Here is a 25,688-nt window from a genome sequence, read left to right as displayed (position 1 = left end):
GGGGCTCGATCCCAGGACCCTGGGATCATGACCTGAGTCGAAGGCAGACACTTAACCACCTGAGACACCCAGGCACCCCTAACTTTTATTTTTCAAAGTACACTTATTTCCCTGTACAATGTTCTCCACCCCACCCATCCCTGAGTATTTTTTTGTTTTTTTTTTTTTTAAACGGCCTTCTCTGTTTTTTTGTTTGCAGGCAGCTATCAATGGTGTAATACCCCAGGAAAATGGCATTCTACAAAGGTATGTTATAAGGTGCTTAATGGTAGGATGAGAATTAGCCAACCAAAAATAGAGAATTGTTAATTTTTTTTATTGTTTTGATAGAGCATTTGATCTTTGGTTAGAAGCTCATTTAGTTACTGCTCTTTCAGACAATTCTATCAGTTTCCTAAAGTTTCCAACTTTTACTGTATAATGTTTCAGAATGGGTGATACTATTTTTAATGGTGGTTTTATTTTATTTTTAAGAAAGCTTTTCAAGGGCATCTTCTAATTCATAAAATGGAAAGAACTGAATCTCAGTAGCCCTAAAGCATGGTTATTACCTACCTATTCAGGTTTTATCTCTGACCTTACTACGTTCTTTTTTTCTTCACTTTTGGTTTCTTAATTAAGTATATGATAATTTGCAACAATTTGAATCAGTCCTTAACTGATAAAACTTCCAAATCACTAAACTGTTTCACCTGAAGAGTGCATTGTTAATATGTGGAATGGTCTTCATGGTTTTGTTTCATTGCCAGAGGTTAAAATTGGAAGATGATGTAACTATAAGTTAAAAAATAATTCCTTAAATTAGAAATAACTTTTCATAAGTTTTCTTTCCTTAAAATCGGAGACTGATTTGGATTAAAAGAGGACACTATACAGTCATAGGAGGTAAAACCATTCTCTCTTCCAAGTGTAGTTTAATTACTTGATTCCCCCCCCCCCTTCTCTTCTCAGTTCAAACTTTGGCTTGAATTTGGTGGCTAGAATTTCTAAGTCACTGAAGCATGATCTACTAAGTGCAGATGAGGCAAACAGAAACAGCAGACTAGGAATGAGATGTTTTGGAGAGGAAGAAAAGTGCTATTGCAAAACCATCAAAAAATTCACCATGAACTGCAAAATGTGCTGTACTTTATAGGAAACTCTGTATATTTAGAAAGAGAGCAAATTCTGGTAGTACTTGTACTACCCTTAGTAATTAATAGACCTGTTCCCCACCATTTTTAAAAAACTGTCAGAAAGAGTTTCATCCAGAGTAAATGTGGCTGATTTCCAGTCTGTACTTTTTTTTTCCCCCCCAAAAGCATTCAGTTTTACCGAAACCCTTGTCTAGAAAGCAAACCGGGTGATTACAGGAACTTTCTTTATGATCATTTTTTCTTAGTTTAGAAAGTTTTAGACTTCTAAATACAGCTCCAGTTTTATTCTTGAGTAAATGTTATTCCACTTTCTGTGCCAAAATTTTTGCTTGTTAAACCCTTGCGGATTCAGCTAATGGGTTCTGAGTACATATTGGATATATCTTAAAATTAACAGTATTTTGCTATGGATGAACTGTAGAAATTTCCTCATTCCTGGAAACATCCCATCTCTCCTGTTACTGATGATACTTTTTGCTTAATGTATTTTATAGGTAGAGATTCAGCACTAAGTTGATTTCTAATACTATAAAATTTAGAGTTTAACTTTATCAGAGTGGGTTTTTATTTGTTTTATTTGCTTGTTTAATTAAAGGAATGAATCATATGTGCACAGAATAAAATCAGTTGTATCTAGCATAGTCTTCAACTCTTTCCCTTCCTAACTTTGTTCTTTAACTTTGAAATCACTGTGGACTTGACATAGCTGAAAATTCCTCTTATGTATCTCCTAACCAGAGGAAAATAAAAGAGGGCTTTTTGTTGCTTTCTCATTGGCTTAACACTGAAAGTGGAAGACTTAATAGTAGGAATGGTATATGTAGGTAGTTAAAAGGATTTTTGTTTTGTATGTTTGACTTTTGTAGTGTAGTCTGTGAATGCAGCTGACTCTTAATTTGTCAGTTCATACTTCGACAGAGGAAAGAGCTACCAAAAAGATTTTTTAATATGAATTATTTTTGGACAGAGAAGAGCCCAATCCCTGTGCTTTATAGCTTTTTTTTGAAATCGGATTTTTGTGTGAATTCAAAAGTGGGAATATGGTTTTTAATGTACCCATAAAGTTCAAAGCAAAGAAACATTTTTGAAATGCTTAAGGCACCATGTTAGGTGATTGATATATTTTTCATCATTTAATACTTACTGTAACCTTTAAGAGGTTTGGATTTCATAGTGAGGAAACTGAAGTTTACATAGATTTGCCCAAAGTCACAAGTGTCATAGATGGTGATGTCTGGATTCTGGATTGTCTCATTTTAAAAGCCATGCTTTTTTTGTGTGTGTGCTACCAGTCTGCCCTAGTCAAGGTCAGCAAACTAGTCATGTCATACTTTTTTTTTTTTTTTTAAGATTTTTTTTCTTTGGCTAAAAATGTTAGAACTTAATACATGTGTATAAGATCTTTCTCCCATAGCTTTGTTTTTACAGTTACTATTTTAGTTGTAAGCAAGTAAAGGAAGACATCATTATCCCTCATTTTACAGGTAGGGAGAATAAGGCATGAATTGACTTGGCCCAGATGATACTCATGATGTTGATAGAGTCAGGATATAAGCAAGTCTTCTGCCTCATCCTCCAAGGCTTATTTCACTAGACAATATACTGCTAATACAACATATTTACAAACTGTGTGACTTAGGCTGTCATAAATGTAAGCCAGTCAGTCATAAAACGTCAAATGTGTGCATGTTTATTTACTACATCTTGGTATAATATTTTATTTATTTAGCATATTGTCCAGAGCCTTTTTAAACATTATTTTTGGAGACAGTTATTGTTAGAAGGAAGCGCTAATGAATTACTTGTGTTAGTAGACAGCACATGCTATGTCTTCTAAAAATTTTATGAATCAGTAGTATAATTTTCCTCATTGATCAAATGTGTAGTTTTTGTCAACTTATATTTATTTTTTTGACCCAGACAGATATACTGTATGTTTCTTTGTCCATTGTTTAATTCATTGAGGAAGCCTAGAGAAGACTAGGCGTTTTTTCAGTTATTCACTGTTATGTTTTCAGAATATGTAAATGCTGAGGTTTTTGATATAGAAAGTACCCATTTTGGCCAATTAGTTTCTATTTTTTGTCTTCTCTGATGCTCATTTAAGAATCTGATTTTTTCTAAAGACAAATTTATCTTTAAAACACGTGTGTTTTTGTTTTGTTGTTTTTGTACCTAGAAATTTTACCTTGGGATGGATTTTTAAAAATTGGAATAAACATGTACAGAGTTCCTGTTTGCTTTGCTTTGTTCATTGCCTTCCAAGGACATGTGTAGTTTGTAGAGCAAAGTTGAGTAAGGATAAAAACACTCCTTTAGTTGAGGTTTAGATTGAAAATAGATTTCTCCATTGAGTTTCCCTTACCAATCAGTGTCTTTTTTTAAAATTATTAACTAGAAAAGAATAGTGAATAGATCAGATTATGGAATGGTGTCTTCATAGATGAAAAGTCTTAAAAATGCTTTTTTTTTGATTCAACAAGTTTGGATATCTTTGTACTCTATGGCTACCATTGAACATTAGCCAAAATTGATAGATTAACTGCTAGTCTCTCTCTCTTTTTCTGATTGCTAGTGAAAAACTCTAATGTTAAATTCATTATTTTTTATTGATCTTGAAATAGAATAATTATAGCCAATAAGAAAATTCTCAAGTGAAAACTTTCTAAAAAATTTTCTTGGACTGACAACACACCACATAGCCTGCTAGGATTAGAAATGTTAAACTATGTCCTAGAGTTAGGGTTTGGTAAAGAAAAAAAAGCACACTCGGGTGTTCAGACATGGGGAATTTCATATAGGAAATCAGTTCCAGAGATGTGGAACAGGCTGAAAGAGCAAAAAGGGAATACTGAGACAGTTCAGATATAACGATGTCAGGAAACAGCTGGACCAGCACGCCCAGCTGTGGGTGGGGGTGGTCCTGCTATGCTTGAGGAAAGGAGCATAGTGCAAGAGCAGATTTACAGCTGCAGCATCCTCTGAGTAGGATGGGCACAGCCGGGACTGTGTGGTCTGGGTCCAGGGTATTCCAGGAAGCCTGCTCTAAGACAGGTCTGTCTGGGAGAGCCCCCTGCTAACCACTAATGGGCACAAAGTCACTCCTAGTATTAGAGGAAAAAAGGAAAGTGATTGGGAGAGATTGAGGTTAACAGGACTTTGAAGCCCAGAGGAAGGGCCCTAGCAGCTTGGCCCTAGACATAAGAGAAAGAAGTCCTGCTCAGCTGATACTGGTACCTCTGCAGGATGCAGAGGCTTGTTTTGAAGTATTGAAAGAAGCTAGAAGCTAACACCAGTGGCTGATGCTAAAACAATGTGGGTGTCATTGTTATAGTAATGTCACTGCTAGGTCATGGTGTTGATAAGATCAATGTGCAAAACTGTAAGAAGAAAATTTTGTGTGTCTGTGCACACACACACTTGTGTGCTGCTACATTTTTGTTACTGTTACTGGTCATAACGCCGTGATTAATATTTACCAGTTTCTTCTTCCACTCTTTATATTCCTTCTGCCAGCACCTCAGATAGTCAAGTTTCTTTACTTGGTGGGACATCTCAAACATTCATTCTTAAAGAGACAGAATCTTCAGTGGGCCTGCCTTTTTTAAATTGGTTGTAGTTTTCCATTAACTCATATTATTGGACATGCCCCAGAAAAGAGTCCATTGTATAGCAGCAACACAGTTTTTTCTTGGTAATCAGGACCTCCCACCTCACTTCGTACTACCTTATTTTGCTAGTTGATTCAATAACATCAAGAATTCAAAATGGCCAAGTGGCACTGTCAGGTTCTAATTCTATGAAAGTATTGTGGAAACATTACATTCTTGGGAACCATGATCTCTGAACTACCAGAGCCCAAAGTAGCAGGAAGCAAAAATTCTGTTATTAGGCGTAATGAAAGGAACCACTACTAACACTTAATTCTCATACCCATGTTTTCTGGCAATATGAGAAATATCACTGTGTTTTGGTCACTAATATAAAGCATACACTACATCCTTTAAGGTGGAGACCCAGGTTTTGAGTATGTTGTCTCCCATCTGTCTTCAGCAGGACATTTTACTGTTTTGACAAGCTAGGTGCTTCTGGGTAACAGTATATACAAATGATACCAGCACTACACTTCTTTTGCTGTGAAATGAGTTCCTTGGTTAGAACCAGTGTTGTGCGGGAAGCCTTAGATCAATAAGGTATTCCCTCAATACATGAATGGTGGTGCTGGCAGAAGTATTGCTGTCAAGAAGTCAATTTCATATTCAGAAGTGTCTTTTTAAGGGAAAGCATATTGCTCCCTCCTCCGTGATAGAAATGATCCATTACCAGATCCCCAAGAAATGATGCCATATTGGGGGCTCCGTATTAGTCTCTGTTGTTTGCAGTTTAGAAAACTCAGTAGTTTCCCTAGCCAGATTCAGACTTGGTAAGGGGAAATTGATGTTGTACCTATCTTTAATATCCACCTCTGTTGGCATGACCACATTGTACATTAATGCACTGAATAGCCCTAGGGGAGTAAGGGAGACAAGCTGACTTACATCAACAGAACAATGTTATCTTATGCACATTGAGAGCCTTTTTTTTTTCCAGTGGATAGATTGTAGGCAGCATTCCCCTCAGAAATTTTGTATCCATTCTGAAAGTTCCAGTTTCATATCTTTTCCCCAGATTTCCTTGTCACCTAATTTTTCTTTTATTCTTTCCAAGCCCTAATCAGCTGGCTAACCTATTATCCATGGTACAGTATAGATTTGTACCTCAGGCAGTCTCTCTCTTTCTAAATGAAAAGTTCAGCCTGTGGTACAATCCCAAGTTCTACCAACTAGGGGGCTTTTCTTTCACTACTATCTTTCTGGGATATCTTTGGGGGCTGTAATGCTTTCGCAGTTTGTTTTTGGTTGGTATTAGCATGTATATTACACAACCATCTTTTCCTTTCCTAGTCCAAATCTTTTCTTCTTCATGTAACTTAGTTATCTCTTATTACTGATGGGAAGTGCAAGCTATAGCAACTGGCCTTTTACCCTGACTTGCTTCTGACCACTGGACCCCAGAAACCTCACCAAGGTGGCAGAGCCCTGCATTTTTGTGGCATGTATCTTCTAATCTCTATCATACATTTGTCTTATCAAAGCATCCAAGTACTTGCTACTTTTCTCTTCAGGATTAATTCACATTGTTATCATTGTAGTGTAGTTTTGTGGAATGTCCAGGTGATCAAGATCTCTCCAGACTAGATTGTTATGCTAGAGAGAGGAGAGTTGACATAATCTTCTAAAAAAGACAGTGAAAGTATGTTGTATACCCTGCTGCGTAAAAGTAAAATGCTTGTCTTGGTGATTGTAAATTAATATAGAGAAAAAAAGTACATGCAAGATAGTTGCTTCCTATTACTAACCCTTCCTACATAGTAACTCTGACTCCTTGAATCAGGAAGCCAATATAGAATGTCTGCCAGTTACTGAGTATATCTCTTTCAATTATGCATTCAGAATCTGGAGAAGAAATTGCAGGGTAGGTTGACAGATTGTTTGAACATGGTATGAGTGGATTTGGGCCCAACTTCATTTACCACCATAATCTTCCACTTTTATATCCCCAGGAATTAGTATCAGTTTAGAGTTAGCATCTAGTAATCCCCTAAAAATTTAGATATTTTCCTTTTGTCAGTACACACCCTAGTAAATGGCTGCAGGCTTTTTAGGAGAAGTCTTAGGAAAATTTCCAATACATATGTATGGCTCTGTTGTATTGTCTTTGTGGGGATCAGGGACTTTATGTCTGTGAAACAACTTGTGTTTGGAAACTGAGAGTGACTATGACTACTCATTAGTTTTAAACTTTTTCTGTAAAATCTTGAGGATACAGCCATTAAAAACACAAATGTATGCTGCAACATGGACGGCACTGGAGGAGATAATGCTAAGTGAAATAAGTCAAGCAGAGAAAGACAATTATCATATGGTTTCACTCATTTATGGAACATAAGAAGTAGGAAGATCAGTAGAAGAAAGAGGGGTAATCAGAAGGGGGAATGAAGCATGAGAGACTATGGACTCTGGGAAACAAACTGAGGGGTTCAGAGGGGAGGGGGTTGGGGGAATGGGATAGGCTGGTGATGGGTAGTAAGGAGGGCACGTGTTGCATGGTGCACTGGGTGTTATACGCAACTAATGAATCATGGAACTTTACATCAAAAACCAGGGATGGTACTGTATGGTGACTAACATAATAAAAAATATTATTATAAAAACAATAAAAACACAAATGTGAACTTTGCCTTTGTGGAACTTATATTCTCTGAGGGGGTCTTAAATGTCAAATGATTAATACCAATTATAATTGGTAAGTGTGAGGAATTAGAACCAGGCTGAGGTAGTAAAACATACTCTGAGTTGAAAAACATTGAATCTGAGATATGAAGGGTGAATATAATTAGCTAGAAGAAAGATGGAATATTGGGATGAGATTGGAAAGAGAATATTCTTAGAAGGAATAGTGTGTGTTCCCCTATGAAAAGGGAAATATCAGGTGAGATAGAAGAAATGAAAGGCTGTTGTGGATGTTAGCACAGAGAGAGATTGGAGATAGTCTAGCACAAGCTAAGGATGGGAAGGTAGATAGGATTTGGATCATATAGGGACTTATATGCCTCTTTAGCAGTGTATGAAGAGCAGAGGGGAGTATTGAAGAAAATGACATGAAGACATTTCTATTATTTCATCTTTGTGGTGGTATGGAATGACATGGAGGGGAGCAAGGGAACATTCAGAGAGATTAGCTAGGAGGCTGTTGCATCCGTCCACACAAGAGCTGCTTGTGGTTTGCACTAGGGTGTCAGCTTCAGAGGGGGAAGGTGGATGACTTAACTAAAAGATATTTAGAAGGTAGAATAGAAAGGACTGACAGGTAGTTGAGAGAGAAGAAGGTATCAAGGATAATGCTGGAAGTTTCTGGTTTGGGTAGCTGATATGAGGAATAATGGAGGGGGGATCAGGCTTAGGGAAACACTTTTTTTTTTATGAGTTAAACTTTGGATATACAGAGTTTGAGGTTTGAGATTTTACCAGTTACCAGGCAGTGTGCTAAGCTATTCATGTAGTTACCTGATTAAATCCTTACAAATATAAATAGTTTTCCCATTTTACAAATGAGATAACTATTAAGTGGGTAGAACAAAGATTTTATTTTTATTTTTTAAGACTTGAATGTGTTTAAATGTTACTGAGAAGAATCCAGAAGAGAAGGAGCTGTTGAAGATACTGGAAAGGAGAAGCATACCATAATATAAAGCTAATTAGAAGATGGTTTTAGATAGAATGATGTTGCCTCTGTTTCATAGAGAGAGAAAAAGAGAGTACATATGCTGATTAGTTTGTAGATTTGATGTCAAAAAAGTAAGGGAATTTATCTTGATGGCATCTGTTTTCTATGCAAAGCAGGAAAAAAATCATCTTTGTAGACTGAGGAGTACAATAGAACGGAAATTTAAGGATGGTAAATTTCTGAGTTTTATGGAAAGTAGAGTTAATCAGATGTTTCAGTGAGCAAATGAAAGTGAATGAAGAAGATGCTGTTCTTTATTCATAAAAATTAATGTTTTACTAACATCATAACAACATAAGGCAAAGGTCTGATTAAATGCTAAATGGTATGTATGATACTGCTAATACACATAGAAAGGCAAAAATGGGCAGGAAAGTAAGGTGGCTTTCAGTCACCAGGAAAGATTTTATGGAGGAGGTAAAACTAGTTAGACCTTGATGCACAGGTAGGTAAATTTGATTGGAAGACCAACACAAGCCAAGTATGGAATGGGTCCTTAGTGGTGATCTCTAATGATTTGGTTGATAGTAATCTTTCTTTTTATGTCAATATTTCAGTGACTATGGAGGTGAGACTATACCAGGACCTGCATTTGATCCAAGTCACCCAGCTCCAGCTCCTGCTCCCTCTTCCTCTTCAGCATTTCGACCTGTAATGCCATCTAGACAAATTGTAGAACGGCAGCCTCGGATGCTGGACTTCAGGGTTGAGTACAGAGACAGAAATGTTGATGTGGTACTTGAAGACAGCTGTACTGTTGGTAAGGTTTTCCTAGCATAAAGACTTCATAAATAAACAGTTTATTAGGTAAACATTTAGTTTATATTCTTTTCTTTTGAGTTGACTGCCAATAAGAAGGGGAAAAAAGGCATATTGAAGCCGATATTTTCCATATAGATAATTATGCTGCATTTTAAAATACCATGTTGATACTGAGGCAAGTTTGAGAGTGATTCTTTTGTTCCACTTATATGGAATGGTATATGATGCTGTTTTAGGGCAGATGCAAATCAGACTTTTAAATATATTGTGTATTGTACTTTATAGCTCAAATTCATTCATTTTTCATGCTGTGGTTAATGAGAGATAAGAAATAAGACATGTTTCATCACTCCTTTTCCCTGCCAGTTGAATAAGTGTTTCAATACTATCCTTTCAGAGGAAACTTAAAATGTATGCCTGCCATTATTGGACAGATTTTACCAAATTCTATTCTTCTATCTTTTTTCTTTTCTTTTCTTTCTCTGTCCCTCCCTCCCTCTCTCCCTCCCTCCCTCCCTCCCTCTCTTTCTTTCTTTCTTTCTTTCTTTCTTTCTTTCTTTCTTTCTTTCTCTTTCTTTCTTTCTCTCTTTCTTTTCTTTCTTTCTTTTTCTTTCTCTTTTTTCTCTTTCTTTCTAAAATATTTTATTTATTTATTTGACAGAGAGAGAGAGAGCAAAAGCAGGCAGAGCCACAGGCAGAGGGAGGGGAAGAAGCAGGCTGGATGTGGGGGTGGATCTCAGACTCTGGGATCATGACCTGAGCTGAAGGCAGACGCTTAACCAGCTCAGCCACCTGGGTGCCCCAATTTTACCAGATTTCTATAGAGAAACTAAGTTGAATTCATATTTGATTCAGATTACTTGACCCGTTAATGTAATTTTGCCTTAAATCTAAATTCCAGATATTTCTGAAATTTTGCCTTTGTTTTTTAAGGGAAGATTCTTGACTGATTTTATTTAATTTTTTAATTGAGGTACACTACAGGGGCACCTGGGTAACTTAGTAGGTTACGTGTCCAACTCTTGATCTCAGCGCAGGTCTTGATCTCAGGATTGTGAGTACACTCCCTGCGTTGGGCTTCAAGCTGGGTGTGGAACCTACTTTAAAAAAAAATAGAAGAAGAGGTACGTTGCAGAGAGAAGGAAAACTGTTAAAAGATTGATTATTCTCAAACATTAATCAGATTGTTTATTCCCTTACTTAAAACCATTTAGAAATTTTTCATTGGTTTAGGATAAAATTCAACTCCTTTACCATGGCCTGTAAGTCTCTTCTTGATCAGGCTCCTGCTACATTTCAGGTTTTCATCTCTTACCACTTTCATCCTTGCTCACCATGCCTAAGTTGTTTTGGAGTTGTTTAAGTTCCTTGAATAGGTTTTTAGCCCACTCAAGACCTTTGTACATGTTCCTTCTTCTGCCCAGATTTCTTTAATCCATTCATTTTTTCCCCCATGCTCATTCCCATGCCCCCTATATGCTCCTTTTTTTCCCCCTAAATTGTGGTAAAAAAGCACATAATATGATATCTATCCTTTTAACAAATTTTTAAATGTATAATGTAGTTTTGTTACTATATGCACATTGTCGTACAGCAGATCTCTAGAACTTTTTCATCTTATGTAATTGAAACTTTGTATCTATCAGATGGCAACTCCCCATTTTCCCCTTCCACCAGCCCCTGGCAACAATCATTCTGCTTTCTGCTTAGATGAGTTTGACTACTTTATTTTTTTTATTTTTTTATTTTTTAAGATTTTATTTATTTATTCGACAGGGATAGAAACAGCGGGCGAGAGAGGGAACACAAGCAGGGGGAGTGGGAGAGGAAGAAGCAGGCTCATAGCGGAAGAGCCTGATGTGGGGCTCGATCCCATAACACCGGGATCATGCCCTGAGCTGAAGGCAGACGCTTAACCGCTGTGCCACCCAGGCGCCCCAAGTTTGACTACTTTAAATAGATCATGTAGGTGGATTCATACAGCGTTTGTCCTTCTGTGTCTGGCTTATTTCACTTAGTATGATATCCTCAAGTTTCATCCATGTTGTAGCATATTACAGGATTTTCTTCTTCTTTTTTTTAATGCTGAATAATAATCCATTGTATGTATATACTATATTTTCTTTCCATTCACCCATCTATGGATATTTAGGTTGTTTTCACCTCTTGGATATTGTGAATAATGCTGCAGTGAACATGAGATTGCAAATATGTCAAGATCCTACCTTCAGTTTTTTTGGATAAATACCCAAAAGTGGAATTGTTGGGTCGTATGTGGTTCTATTTTTAATTTTTTGTGGAATGTCCATACTCTATTCTATAATGGGTACACCATTTTAACATTCCTACCAATATAAAATGCATAAGGGTTCCAGTTTTTCCACATCCTTGCCAACACTTGCTGTTTTCTGTTTTGCTTTTGATTTATAATGGCCTTCTTAGCAGATATGAGGTGATATCTCATTGTGGTTTTGGTTTGGATCTCCATGATGATTAGTGATGTTGAGCATCTTCTTATATACCTGTTGGTTATTTGTACGTCTTTAGAGAAATGCTTATTCAGGGCCTTTGCCCATTTTTATTTTTATTTTCTTAAATAATTTTTTATTATGTTATGTTAGTCACCATACAGTATATCCTTAGTTTTTGATGAAGTGTTCCATGATTCATTATTTGTGTATAACACCCAGTGCTCCATGCAATACGTGCCCTCCTTACTACCCATCACCGGCCTATCCCAGTCCCCCCCCCCCTCCCCTCTGAAGCCCTCAGTTTGTTTCCCAGAGTCCATAGTCTCTCATGGTTCATTCCCCCTTCTTTTTACCCCCCCTTATTCTTCCCTTCCTTCTCCTACTGATCTCCCTATTTCTTATGTTCCATAAATGAGTGAAACCATATGATAATTGTCTTTCTCTGCTTGACTTATTTCACTTAGCATAATCTCCTCCAGTCCCATCCATGTTGCTGCAAATGTTGGGTAATCATTCTTTCTGATGGCTGAGTAATATTCCATTGTATATATAGACCACATCTTCTTAATCCAGTCATCTGTTGAAGGGCATCTCGGCTCCTTCCACAATTTAGCTATTGTGGACAATGCTGCTATGAACATTGGGGTGCATATGGCCCTTCTCTTCACTACGTCTGTATCTTTGGGGTAAATACCCAGTAGTGCAATTCTTTGCCCATTTTTAAATCAGGTTAATTTACTGTTTTGCTTTTGAATTATAGGATTTTTTAATATATTTTGAATATCAACTCCTTGACAAATATATGCTTTGCAAATATTTTCTCCTTCACAGTCTCGTTGATTGTTTCCTTTGCTGCACAAAAGCTTTTTAGTTTATCTAGTCCCACTTGTCTATTTTTACTTTTGTTGTCTTTGCTTCTGGTGTCATATCCATGAAATCATTGCCAAGACCAGTGTATGAAGCTTTTGCTTTATCTATGAGTTTTATAATTTCGGATATTATATTTTAAGTCTTTAACCCATTTTGAGTTAATTTTTGTATATGGAATAAGGTAAAGGTCCATTTCACTCTTTTGCATGTAGATATCCAGTTTTCCTCACACCATTTGTTATAAAAAGACTATCCTTTCTCCATTGTGTAGACTTGGCATTCTTGTCAAATCATTTGACCTGTATGCATGGATTAATTTCCGGGCTCACTGTTCTGTTGCTTTTTTTCTGTATGTTTTTCTTTATGCGAGTGCCTACTGTCTTGGTTACTTTTTAAAATATTCTGAATTCAGGAACTGTGAGGCCCCCAGCTTCGTTTTTCTTTCCCAAGATTGTTTTGACTATAGAGTCCTTTGTGTTTCCTTTTGAATTTTAACATTGTTTTCTGCAAAAATGTCTGCAAAGATGCCATTGGGATTTTGATAGGGATCACATTGAATCTGTAGGTTGCTTTGGATGGTATGGGTATTTTAACAATACTGTCTTTCAGTCCATGAACATGTGATATATCTTTTCATTTGTTTGTTTCTTCTATACTTTCTTTTAGCTTTATTTTACCATTTTCGTTGTACAAATCTTTTGCTTCTTCATTAAGTTTATTCCTGTGTATTTTATTCTTTCTGATGGTTTTGTAAATGAGATTGTTCTATTAGTTTCCTTTTTAGATTATTTGCTGTTAGTGTAGAGAAATATAACTAGTTTTTGTATGTTAATTTTGTGTCTTGTAACTTCGCTAAATTTATTAGTTCCAGCAGGGTTTTTTTTTTTTTTTTTAATGGAATGTTTAGGGTTTTCTATGAATAATACCACCTGGAAACCTAGATAATTTTATTTCTTACTTTCTGATTTGGATGCCTTTTATTTCTTTTTATTGCCTAATTGCTCTGGCCAGGACCTCAGATACTGTGATGAATAGAAGTGGCAACAGTGGACATTCTTGCATTGTTCATGATCTTTAGAGGAAAAGATTTTAGTTTCACTGTTGAATATGGTATTAGCTGTGCACATTTCATATATAGCCTTTATTATGTTGCAGTAATTTTCTTCTATTTCTAGTTTGCGTATTTTTATCATGAAATGGTGTTAAATTTTGTCAATATGGTGTATCACATTGATTTCTGTATGTTGAACCATCTTTGCATCACATGCATAAATTTCCTTTGGTTATGGTGTATGATCCTTCTCACGTGCTGTTGAATTTGGTTTTCTGATATTTTGTTGAGGCTTTTTGCATCTATATTCATCAGGGTTGTTGGCATATAGTTTTTATTGTTCTTGTAGTGTCTTTGTCTGGCTTTGACATCAGAGTAATGTTGACTTCATAAAGTGAATTTGGAAGTGTTCTCTCCTCTCTGATTTTGGGGATGAGTTTGAGAAAGAGCAACATTAATTTTTCTTTAGATGTTTGGTAGAATTCTCCACTGAAACCATCTGGTGCTGAATTTTTCTTTGTGGGAAGTTTTTGATTACTGATTCAGTCTCTTTACTAGTTATAGATTTGTTTAGATTTTCTTTTTCTTCAGGTTCAGTCTATGTAGGTTATATGTTTCTATGAATCTACCCATTTCTACTAGGTTATCCCATTTGTTGGCATATAGTCTCTGTATTCATACTTATTTCTGTGACATCAGTTGTAATGTCTCCTTTTTCCTTTCTAATTTTACTGAGTTTTCTTTTTTTTCTTAAGTTTAGGCTAAAAGTGTATCCGTTTTCTTGATTCTTTTTCTCTTTCTTTCTTTCTTTCTTTCTTTCCTTTCTTTCCTTTCTTTCCTTTCTTTTCTTTTCTTTCTTTCTACAGAGAGAGAGAGAGACAGCCAGCAAGAGAGGAAACACAAGCAGGGGGAGTGGGAGAGGAAGATGCAGGCTCCCAGCGGAGGAGCCTGATGCAGGGCTTGATCTCAGGAGTCTGGGATCACACCCTGAGCCAAAGGCAGACGCTTAACTACTGAGCCACCCAGGCTCCCCTCTTGATCTTTTCTAATATCAACTCTCAGTTTTGCTGATTTTTTAAGAATTATTTTTCTGTTCTCTTTTAATTTCTGCTCTAGTCTTTATCATTTCCTCCCTTCTAACTTTGGGCTTAGCTTGTTCCTTTTTTTTAAACTTACTTGAGGTGTAAAGTTAAGTTGTTTATTAGATCTTTCTTCTTCTTCTTCTTTTAAATCTAGGCACTTACCGCTATTGTATTTTTGTTTGCATTTGTCTCCAGATACTTTTTAATTTCTCTTTTGATTTTTTTTCTTTGATCTTTTGGTGGTTTAGGCGTAAGTTGCTTAATTTCCACAGATCTGTGAACTTTCCAGGATAGATGACATGTTAGATCACAAACAAGTCTTTTTTTTTTTTTAAGATTTATTTTTAATTTTTTAAAAAGATTTTTATTTATTTATTTGAGAGAAAGAGAGCAAGTGAGCATGAGAAGGGGGAGGGGTGGAGGGAGAAACAGACTCGCTGCTGAGCAGGGAGCCCGATGTGGGGCTTGATTCCAGGACTTCAGGATCATGATCTGGGCTGAAGGCAGCCGATTAACTGACTGAGCCACCTTGGTGTCCCTAAAAATTTATTTATTTATTTGAGAGAGAGCATGGGGGGAAGTGGGAGAGGGAGAGAATCTCAAGCAGACTCACTACTGAGCTTGGAGCCTGACATAGGGCTTGATCTCATGACCCTGAGATCATGACCTGAGCTGAAATCAAGAATTGGATGCTTAACCAACTGAGCCACCCAGGTGCCCCAGGTCACAAACAAGTCTTAATAGATTTAAGAAGATTGAAATCATTTCAAGAATGTTTTCCTACCATAGTATAATAAAACTAAAAATAAATAGTAGTTTCCTTCTGCTTCTTTCTTCTTAAATTTATTAAGACTGATTTACAGCCTATCATGGCATCTACCCTGGAGGATGTTCCATGTGTGCTTGAGAAATACGTGTATTTTGCTGCTTTTCAGTGTAATGTTTCATATATATCTGTTAGGCCCATTTGGTCTACAATTGTCGTTCAAGCCCTGTGTTTGCTTACTGAACTTCTGTGTGGAAGTTTCATCCATTATTGAAATCCCCTACTATTGTGTTGTTGTGTATTTCTCCCCTCAGCTCTGTCATTGTTTCCTTCATATATTGTATGCTTTGATGTTGGGTACATATGTGTATATAATTATTACATCTTCCTGGTGAATTGACTCTTTTATCATTATATAATGTCCTTTCTCTCTTTTGAAAGTTTTTGACTTACAGTCTATTTAGTCAGTGTAAGTATGGTCACCATGCTCTCTTTTGGTTACCATTCTGTCCTTTCACTTCCATTCTGTGTGTCCATGAATCTCAACTGAATCTCTTGTAGATACCATATAGTTGAATTTTGTTTTTTTAAAATCCACTCAGCTAGTCTGTGTCTTTCGTTAGGGAGTTTTATCCATTTACATTTAAAGTAATTACTGGTAGGAAAGGACTTACTATTGCCCTTTTGTTGATTATTTCCTTTGTCTCCTAGCTTTTGTTCCCTCTTTCTCTTGCCATCTTCCTTTGTGTTTGTTGATTTTTTTTTGTAGTGTCATGCTTTGATCTTGTTCCGTTTTCTTTTGTGTCTCTTCTATAGCTGTTTTCTTTGTATCTTCTTTTTTTTTTTTTTTTTTTTTTTTAAAGATTTTATCTATTCATTCGACAGAGATATAGACAGCCAGCGAAAGAGGGAACACAAGCAGGGGGAGTGGGAGAGGAAGAAGCAGGCTCATAGTGGAGGAGTGATGTGGGACTCGATCCCAGAACGCCGGGATCACGCCCTGAGCTGAAGGCAGACGCTTAACCGCTGTGCCACCCAGGCGCCCCTTTCTTTGTATCTTCTAATCTTCTCTAGCTGTTATCTTTGTAGTTAACCATGGGGCTTACATAAGACATAGTTTTTAATAATCTGTTTTAACCTGATAGCTTCAGTCATCTATAAAACTAGTCTTTGTCCCCTCCCTTCATTATTGATATCACAAATTGCATCCTTTCATACTATGTACCATTAACATTTTATAGTTACAATTATTTTGTATGCTTTTATCTTTTAACTTCAAAACCAGATTAAGTTATTAAGCACTACTGTTACAGTATTCTGTACTTGTCTAGAGTTTTTGTGGTTGTCTATATATTTACCATTAACAGCTTTATACTCCTGTGTTGTTATCTAGTTTCCTTTTGGTATAACTGGAGTACTCTATTTGGTATTTCTTATAAGGCAGTGTTGAACTTTATCAGCTTTTGTTTATCTGGGGAAAGTCTTTATTTCCCCTTAATATATGAAGAACAGTTTTCCTGGACATAGTATTCTTGTTTGGTAGTTTTTTTTTCTTTCACCGCTTTTAATATATCATCCTATCCCCTCTGGCCTGCAAAGTTTCAGTTAAAAATCTGCTGATACTGGGGGCTCCCTTTATGTGATGAGCTTTTCACTTCTTGCCTTCAAATTCCTTTTTTTCCTTTAATTTGACAATTTGATTTTTATGTTTTTTTGGTATAGACTTTTTAGGATTTATTACTTTTTGGATCCTTTGTGCTTCATTAGTCTGCATGTCGATTTCCTACTCCAAATTTGGGAAGCATTCACCATTATTTCTTCAAATAAGCCTTCTGCCCCTTTGTCTTATTTTCTGCAACTCCCATAATGCATATATTGATCCTTTAATGGTTTCCCATTAGTCCTCTGCCCCTTCAGTCTTTCTCTTGCTTTTTTCTTTTTTCTCTTCTGACTGGATAATTTCAAATGACTTGTCTTCAAGTTCACCTATTCTTTCTTTTGGGTGATCAAGTCTGTTGTTGAGCCCCTTTAGTGACTTCAATTCAGTTATTACATTCTTTAGCTCCAAAATGTGCTTGGTTCTTTTTTTTTTTTATAAGTTTCTATCTCTTTGTTGATAAAAACCCATCTACTGATATTTGAAAAATAGTTTATCTTTACAATAGTAATTAGTAAGAATTGACCCTGCTTATTGTTCATACAGATTTTCGATAATATTGCTAAGACATTCTTGGTGTGTTAGTAGGGGAACCCCTTAGGGTTTTACTAGGCTTTTACTTTCCTAGTTTAGTGATGAATATAATTATTATAGGGGAAAGAATTCAGTACCATATCACACTTTCTCTTTTACTTAAAATTATCTCAGATTTTTATTTGTTAAAAAAAACTGGAAAGACGTTATATTAAATAAATTTTAACTGCTATTATGTAGCATGTGGCTGAATAGTTAACAATGTCTCATTTCAAAGTGACCTTATTCTTTTTGTTGATGGAATATTTGGTATGTGTTGGAAGTAAATGGATCACTTGAACCACCCTTTTCATTGGTTCTCTCAGTTGGAGTGAAGTCCTTGCTTATTTCAGAGATGGTGATCAGAAAATGCTGGCTTCTCTGGATGATATATGTTAATGTTACACTTTAATTCTATCTGAATTTGGAGGATAGTCTATGAAACTATTTTAAAGCTTTGTTATAAAAACATGTGATAGACTTTCCAGAAATCACATTTGTTAACCTGTTGGCTTTATAATTCATTGTAAAAGCAGACTTGTCCCCAAGTATGGTAGAGTAGAAAGTCAAGTCATCATTCTGTTTAATTTTAAAGTCAAGTCATCATTCTGTTTAATTTTATTCCCAAATAAAATTAAAATACTTACAAACATATAAATAAAATGTGATTCGAAGGAAATTATATACAGATATTGTACAATACACAGCTTCTCCTTCTTCTAATTATTCCAGTTTTTTATTTGTTCTGGATTACAGTTATTCTTTTATTATGAATTGCATGCCAGAGAATCATGTTGTGCATCTTTTCTGTGTTCACTATTAAGTTTGTTGATATGAATCACTGTGGAAGTTATCATGCAGACATATTTGGGACTTGATGAAAAATTTTTTCTTCTTTCACTGCATTTGGTTAATTAAGTTCTGTTAGCTTTATAGCAATATAATGTGAATCCTTTCTTTATTCTTACGACCTCTATTACAGTTCAGGAGTTAATCTCTGTCATGAATTATTAACATAATTCCTCTAATTTCTATTCTTTAAGTTTCTTTATTTCTGTAGGCTGTATTTCACATAGTTGTCCTATAGTGGTGTTTAAACAATGTAAATCTTCTTATACATCTTTCAGTGGTTCCTTATTTCCTATATTCTATTTGATTTGCCCTTCCTTGTTTTAGTTTTTCTAGAAAACTCACACTCATATTATAATATTACATGTAAATATCTCTCCTTTATGAAGCCTTTCCTAACCTCCTTGGACATAGTTAAGTTGATTCATTCTTGGATTTTAAAACATCTTATTCTTTCTTTATGTTTCAGATTTCCTTTGAATGTTAACTTCTCAAACTGAGAGACTAGGTCTTCTTCAATTCTCCAAGCACAATGGTTAGCACAGTGCAGTATCTGTTGAGAAAATAAATGGCTCAGTAAATGAGCATATGTATGTATTTGTTTGTATATTAAAATATTTACCATAAGAAAATTTAAAAATACACTCAGTAAAGTTTAGCTGACCTGCAGTATAATTGTTAAATACTTCATATATATATAGACCAACTTACTGTTATTCAGGAATTGGATAAATACTAATTTTTCTGTATATGTATAAATATTAAAATGCAAAGAGATGCTAAATAAGATAACAGTTTTTCGTGTTATTATCAGGAAGTCTCAACAATGTATAAAGCAAGCCTAAAGGCAGCCAACAACTTTATATCACAGTGACACCTAGTGGTAATTGTATTGGTCTGTTAATATTTTTAGTGTGTTATTTATTTATGTATTTGTTTATTTTTGCAGTTTTTTTTTATTACGGAATCCTTCTGGGTTTTCTTATCTTGAATAAATTTAAAGAATTATTTTAAGACACCGTTTTTTTCTATAAAATACTATCTAGTGTGTAGTATTATGATCTTGAGGGTAGGAATTATTGTGTATTTTTATGCCTATAAGATATAACACTGGATTTAACCTAACATACAGGTATTTGTTCAATAAAGTTTGTTGAATCAGTGCTGTCAGCAAATCTATCTACTTTTGCTGGGCCTATTCAGCATAGCCTTAGTTTCGTGTCTGGAATGGAAAATAGAAAAATAGGTCTGTCTTTAGCTTAACTGTTTCCCTCATTTTCTTTTCTGTTTTTAATCTACTTTCTTAAATCTGCTTTTATTATATTGGATAACATTTTAGTTTAAATGAATCAGATTGAGTATGAAAATAGTTAAAACATTTAGCAAGTGCATTTTGAGCCTAAGAAGTAGTTTAGGATATTTCAAACTAGTTTTTTTCTTCAATCTGTGAACTTAGTTTCCAGTCTTGACTCTGTAACTCAGATTAACTATGTAATTTTTGGCATATGCCTTTACCCCTCTATGCTCAGCCACGCTTTATGAATAATAAACACCATATAAGTGGTTTTTGTTGTTGTTGTTAGTACACGTGAAAAGAGAGGAAGAATAGCAGTCTTATTTGTCTTACACAGATGTTGTAAGCATGAAATGACAAGAAGACTGATTATAGCTTGTACTGGTAGGGAGGGGGGGTGTCTGCAAATGTTGTGCATTAGTTGCTTTGTTCTTTGGACCATCTGCAAACTGATGTTTATTGCCTCCACGCCAACATTTGTGCACTCCCCAAATTATAAGATCATTTCAATATCTAAATAAGCAGTATCTCAAGTTGGGCCTTAATGTGCATAGTTACTTTTTATTTATGCATTAAGAATGTTTCTTTAACCTCGCTTCACATTTCTAAATACTGTGTTTTCAGTAAAAATCTTTTTTTTTTTTAAATAGAGAAGTACTTTTCCTTTCTCTCATTCTGAAGTCCCTGCTGTTGGCAGTTTTTTATAGAGTTTAAGGTTGCCATTTTATAAAAAGCCTTTACACTTTATTTAAAATTATTTTTGCCTCAACTGCTTGTATCGCTTATGTCATTTTTTGTTGTCTTATCTTCGAAACAAAGAAATGAAGATCAGAAGCATAGACTTATGTTTTCTAACTCTTATTTTTACCATTTATCTTTCAGTCTCCTCATCCTCTGATAATTCCCTATCATCTTTGTTCAAGTCTCTAAGATGACTTAAAAAAAAGATATATCTATCTATTTATTTATTTATTAGAGAGAGAGATAGAGTGTGCATGCACACAAGCAGGGCGAACAGCAGGCAGAGGGAGAAGCAGGCTCCCCACTGAGCGAGGAGCCTGATGTGGGACTTGATCCCAGGACCCTCTGGGATCATGACCTGAGCTGAAGGCAGACGCTTAACCAACGGAGCCACCCAGGCATCCCTTTATTCATTTTTTATTTTTTTAATATTTTTTTATTTTTTAAGATTTTTTTTTTTTTTAAAGATTTTATTTATTTATTTGACAGAGACAGCCAGCGACAGAGGGAACACAAGCAGGGGGAGTGGGAGAGGAAGAAGCAGGCTCATAGCGGAGGAGCCTGATGTGGGGCTCGATCCCATAACGCTGGGATCACGCCCTGAGCTGAAGGCAGACGCTTAACCACTGTGCCACCCAGGCGCCCCTATTTTTTAAGATTTTATTTAATTTATTTGACAGAGAGAGAGACAGCCAGTGAGAGAGGGAACACAGCAGGGGGAGTGGGAGAGGAAGAAGCAGGCTCCCAGCGGAGCAGGGAGCCCGACGTGGGGCTCGATCCCAGGACTCCGGGATCATGCCCTGAGCCGAAGGCAGACGCTTAACGACTGAGCCACCCAGGCGCCCCTATTCATTTTTTAATACAGACACACACACATATATACATATAATATTGCCTGTTGTACACCAGCCACTATGCTCACTGTACTTGGTTCCTGTACAACACTTACAACAATACTGTGAGGCAGTGTTTCAAAGATGAATAAACTGAAGCTCGGAGAATTCCTAAATCACAAATTCAGTCTTAAACTGAATTTAGAACTCATGATCTTTTCAATGAAATAATTTCTATTATGAAAGTAGACAGTGCTATAAGGATATTGAAAAGGAAGATTCAGTTTTAACTAGTGTCTTAGGAGTATGGGAAGGGAATAATTAGGGTTGTGAGGGTGGTCAGGAAAGATTTCAGAGGGACCAACTTACAAAATACGAATCAAAGTATGTTATGTGGATGTAGTCATTGTGAAGTTTATTCTAGGCAAGGAAAGCCCAGAAGCAAGAACGATAATGGGGTGTCTGGCAGAATAATGAGGAATATGCAGTCTTGAGCATGAAGCTGGGGTTGTGGTCTTGAGGTAGTTGAACAGTTCACTTCAGTGGAACCTCTCCTTTTCCACCAGTGATAGATTTATGCTACGCTTTCTTCCCCTGATCCTGCCTTAGTCCCTGCTTCTGCCCTTGTATACTCATTGACTTACTATTTTCACATTACCTTGAGATAGCCAGAAACTGTATCCACACTTGATAGTTGTGAGAACTGACAAAATAGAATAAATGATTTTCTGGTTCATGGAGATTAATGACTGTGGAGGGATCTATTAAAACTAGTCCACGTGGCCACAAAATTCAGCAGTATTTTACACATTTTTTGTCTTAGGGTCATCTAGTGCATGCTTAAGTATTTTTAGGAATGGGATGCTTATTAATTTTCATTACTTCATTTGTTTAGCAACTGTCTAAAATTTTATAAATAAAAGCATACACCAACCACATGGAAAAAAAGAGGTATCAGTTGCATATGTTTGTTTTTCCTTAATTTTGAGTTGCCACCTGTAAGCTCCATTCCTTTGACCTCACTCTTCTTTCAGAGACAGACCTCACAAGGTAAATATATTTTCTCTCTTGACAGTTCTTCAGCTGCTAAAAGACAGTACTGTTTTTTCCTCCCATTTCTTCAGGTTAAACATCTTTAATTCATTCAACCATCCCAGAGTTGTATTGAAATTAAAATACATACTGTATGGGGATATAATATATATAGTATGGTGATTATAGTTAACAATGTATTTATATTTGAAATTTGCAAAGAGTAGATTTTAAAAGTTTTCATCACAAGAAAAAAATTATAACTATAAGGTAAGTGATGTTAACTAAACTTAATGTACTAATTATTTTGTAATATACATGTATGTCAAATCATTATGTTGTACACCTTGAACTAATATATCAATTAAATCTTAAAACTGAAAAAATACATACTATAGATGATAGTTGTTGTTAGTCATATTTTCTGAGGCATCACTTTCAGATACTTTTCGTTTTAGAACTGTGATTCATTTTAGGAGATCAGTGCTGCATATACAGTGTGACACTCATATGAATGCCCGCCTTAGGTTGAGAGACCATTGTTGATCTGTCCTCTTCCCTGAATGAAGGATGTCATTTCCTTTTTTTCTTTTTTTTTAAAGATTGTATTTATTTATTTAGGTATGTATGTATGTATGAGAGAGAGGGAGAACACAAGCGGGGGAGGGCAGGAGCAGAGGGACAAGCAGACTCCTTGCTGAGTGTGGAGCCCAACACAGGGCTTGATCCCAGGACCCTGAGATCATGACCCGAGCTGAAGTCAGATGCCTAACTGAGTCACCCACGTGCCCCAGAGGCATGTCATTTCTATTTGCGTAACCTGTATTAGTTTTTGGAACCACTGTTTCATGATGTTTCTGAGTCTCACAGTGAGATGATGACTGGTATTACTTTCTGCCCTGTGCTCACTCTATTTATCTTTGTAAAGCAATTGTTTCATGGTTTCTCAACAAGTCTGTCTTTTTGTTAGACTGTGAGTTCTTTAAAGACAGGCATAATTTCTTCTTATTTTTATATTGTGCTTGGTGCTTGGCAATAGTAGGCATTAATAAAATATTTGTTGAATGCGTTTGTAGAATAATGGGATTAGCGATGGTCTAATACTAAAACTTTTAGGTTAAAAATATCTTATCCGTGGGGCACCTAGATGGCTCACTTGGTTGAGCATCCAGGTCTTGATTTCTGCTCAGGTCATGATGTCAGGGTCATGAGATGAAGCTCCACGTCAGGCTCTGTGCTGGGCATGGAGCCTGCTTAAGATTCTCTCTCCCTGCCCCTGTACCTCCCCCCCACCAAATATTATCCTGTTCCTCTTCCTTTCGTTTAGTTTGCAGTGTTTTCTTGCTAAGGACTTCCTTTTCTACATTCCTAACTCCTGTATAGCTTGAATTTCTGATTAGTTCAGACTGTTCTACTTGCTTTTCTTAGACCAACTTGTTTGCCATCTTAGTGGACTGGAGTCTAGAGAAGAGAAAGCTATAGGAAGATTTATGGCATTGCTAGTTATTACCTCTTCTGTCAACCCAACAATCTCTTGTAAAAACTTAGTGCATCTTGGTATTTTAGGATTGATGTACTTTTGAGCTGAACCTCTTCCCTCCACTTCTCTCCCAGCCCTCTCCCCCTTTAAGTCATTTATGCCATTAGAGGATATTAGACTATCCCATTAATAGATTTGGTTTGTAAACTTCTTTATATAAGCTTGGAAAATAGGTTTGAGTTTGGTGAGGACCAAAGAGACATAGCCATACTTTATTTAATTCTTGGTCCCAAAATATAAAGATTTAGGTTAATTCAAGGTTATGTGATAACCCAAGAAAAATAGAACAAATTACCTAGCCCTCTTTTCTTGGCTTGGTCATTACAATAACGCAAACCCTGATATAAACTAACATCAACCAAAATTTCTACAGGATTCTTAGGCATGTAGAAAGATTGAAATTTTTGTTTATTTATTTTGTTTTTCCTAATCGGATTAGATCCTTTGCCACTTAACTGTTCTGTTGTAGAAATACCAACCCTCAGTCAGATAACTTCCTAATTATTTTCCTACCTCTAGTTTTTCTCCACTCTAGCTGATTCTTCAGTGTTCTTTCTGTACTTGTATTTGTTTACACATTTGTTTATTCACTTAATAAGTATTTTCTACTCTGATCCAGGCACTGTATTCAAGCCTAGATCTAGAATGGAGAAGAAAACAGGCATGGTATTTGTCTTCATAAAACTTACACTCTAGTGAAGGATATAGATAAAATCAATTTATAAGGAATAATTTGCAGCTTATGTTAAGTGATCCCTCAAAACTATAAATATAATCATGTCTCTCCTGTGATTGAAAATAATTTAATGTACCTTATCAACAGGTTAAAAAAGAAAAGCCATATGATCATTTCAACACATAGAAAAAGCATTTAACAAAATTCAGTGTCCATTTGAAAAGAACTCTCCAAAATTAGAAATAAAAGTAGATTCCTCAGCCTGATAAAAGACATTTATAAAAAGCCTACACTTAGCATACTTAATGTTGGAAGATTGAATCCTTTCACCCTAAGATTGAGAACAAGGCAAGAATGTTCACTCCTACCACTTCTATTCAACATTGTCATTCAAAGCATCATTGTCATTCGAAAATGACAGAATAACCAATGTAGAAAACCCTCAAGAATCTCCAAAAAAGCGCTACTAGAAATAATTGAATTTTGCATAGTCATAAGATACAAAGTCAGTATACACAAATCAGTGATCTTTATACTGCAATGAACAGTTGGAAACTAAAATTTAAAAAATACTTTTTATAATATCATTTAAAAAATGACTTAGGGATAAATTTAGCAAAGAATATGCAAGGTCTTAAACTGAAAACCATAAAACTATAAAACATTGCTGAGAAAAATTAAAAAACTAAATAAATGGAGTATTGTCATGTTCATGAATTGTAAGACACAATATTGTTAAAATGTCATTTTTCCTCACATCAATCTGTAAAATCAGCATAATTCCAATAAAAATTCCAGCTTTTTAAAAATAAGATACCGATGAGTTGATTCTTTTTTTTTTTTTTTCCTGAAAAGGCTAAACTAGTTAATGAAATCAGATTAGTGGTTGCTAGGAGTTAGGGATAGGGGAGGGGATTGACCATAAATGGGAATGCAAGGGAACATTTCATGGTTATGGAAATGTTCTTTATATTGATCGTGGTGGTTCTTTCACAGGGGTAAGGTCAAGCTGATTAGCTTGATATATAT

At 35.7% G+C, this 25,688-nt stretch overlaps 1 protein-coding gene across 3 annotated transcripts in view; it reads left to right on the top strand.

Annotated features, from left to right (window-relative positions):
- The window catches only part of FAF1 (Fas associated factor 1), a 474,879-nt gene that overhangs the window by 131,864 nt on the left and 317,327 nt on the right, over nt 1-25,688 (top strand). For all 3 annotated transcript variants that reach the window (XM_011227828.3, XM_034652358.1, XM_034652351.1), the window contains exons 3-4: nt 200-246; nt 9,020-9,222. In XM_011227828.3, the coding sequence (XP_011226130.2) occupies nt 200-246; nt 9,020-9,222 (250 nt within the window). The remainder of the gene's footprint in view (nt 1-199; nt 247-9,019; nt 9,223-25,688) is intronic.

The sequence above is a fragment of the Ailuropoda melanoleuca genome, chromosome 2 (assembly GCF_002007445.2).
Source record: "Ailuropoda melanoleuca isolate Jingjing chromosome 2, ASM200744v2, whole genome shotgun sequence".
NCBI classification, from domain to species: domain Eukaryota; kingdom Metazoa; phylum Chordata; class Mammalia; order Carnivora; family Ursidae; genus Ailuropoda; species Ailuropoda melanoleuca.
This window is presented reverse-complemented; position numbering and strand designations above follow the sequence as displayed.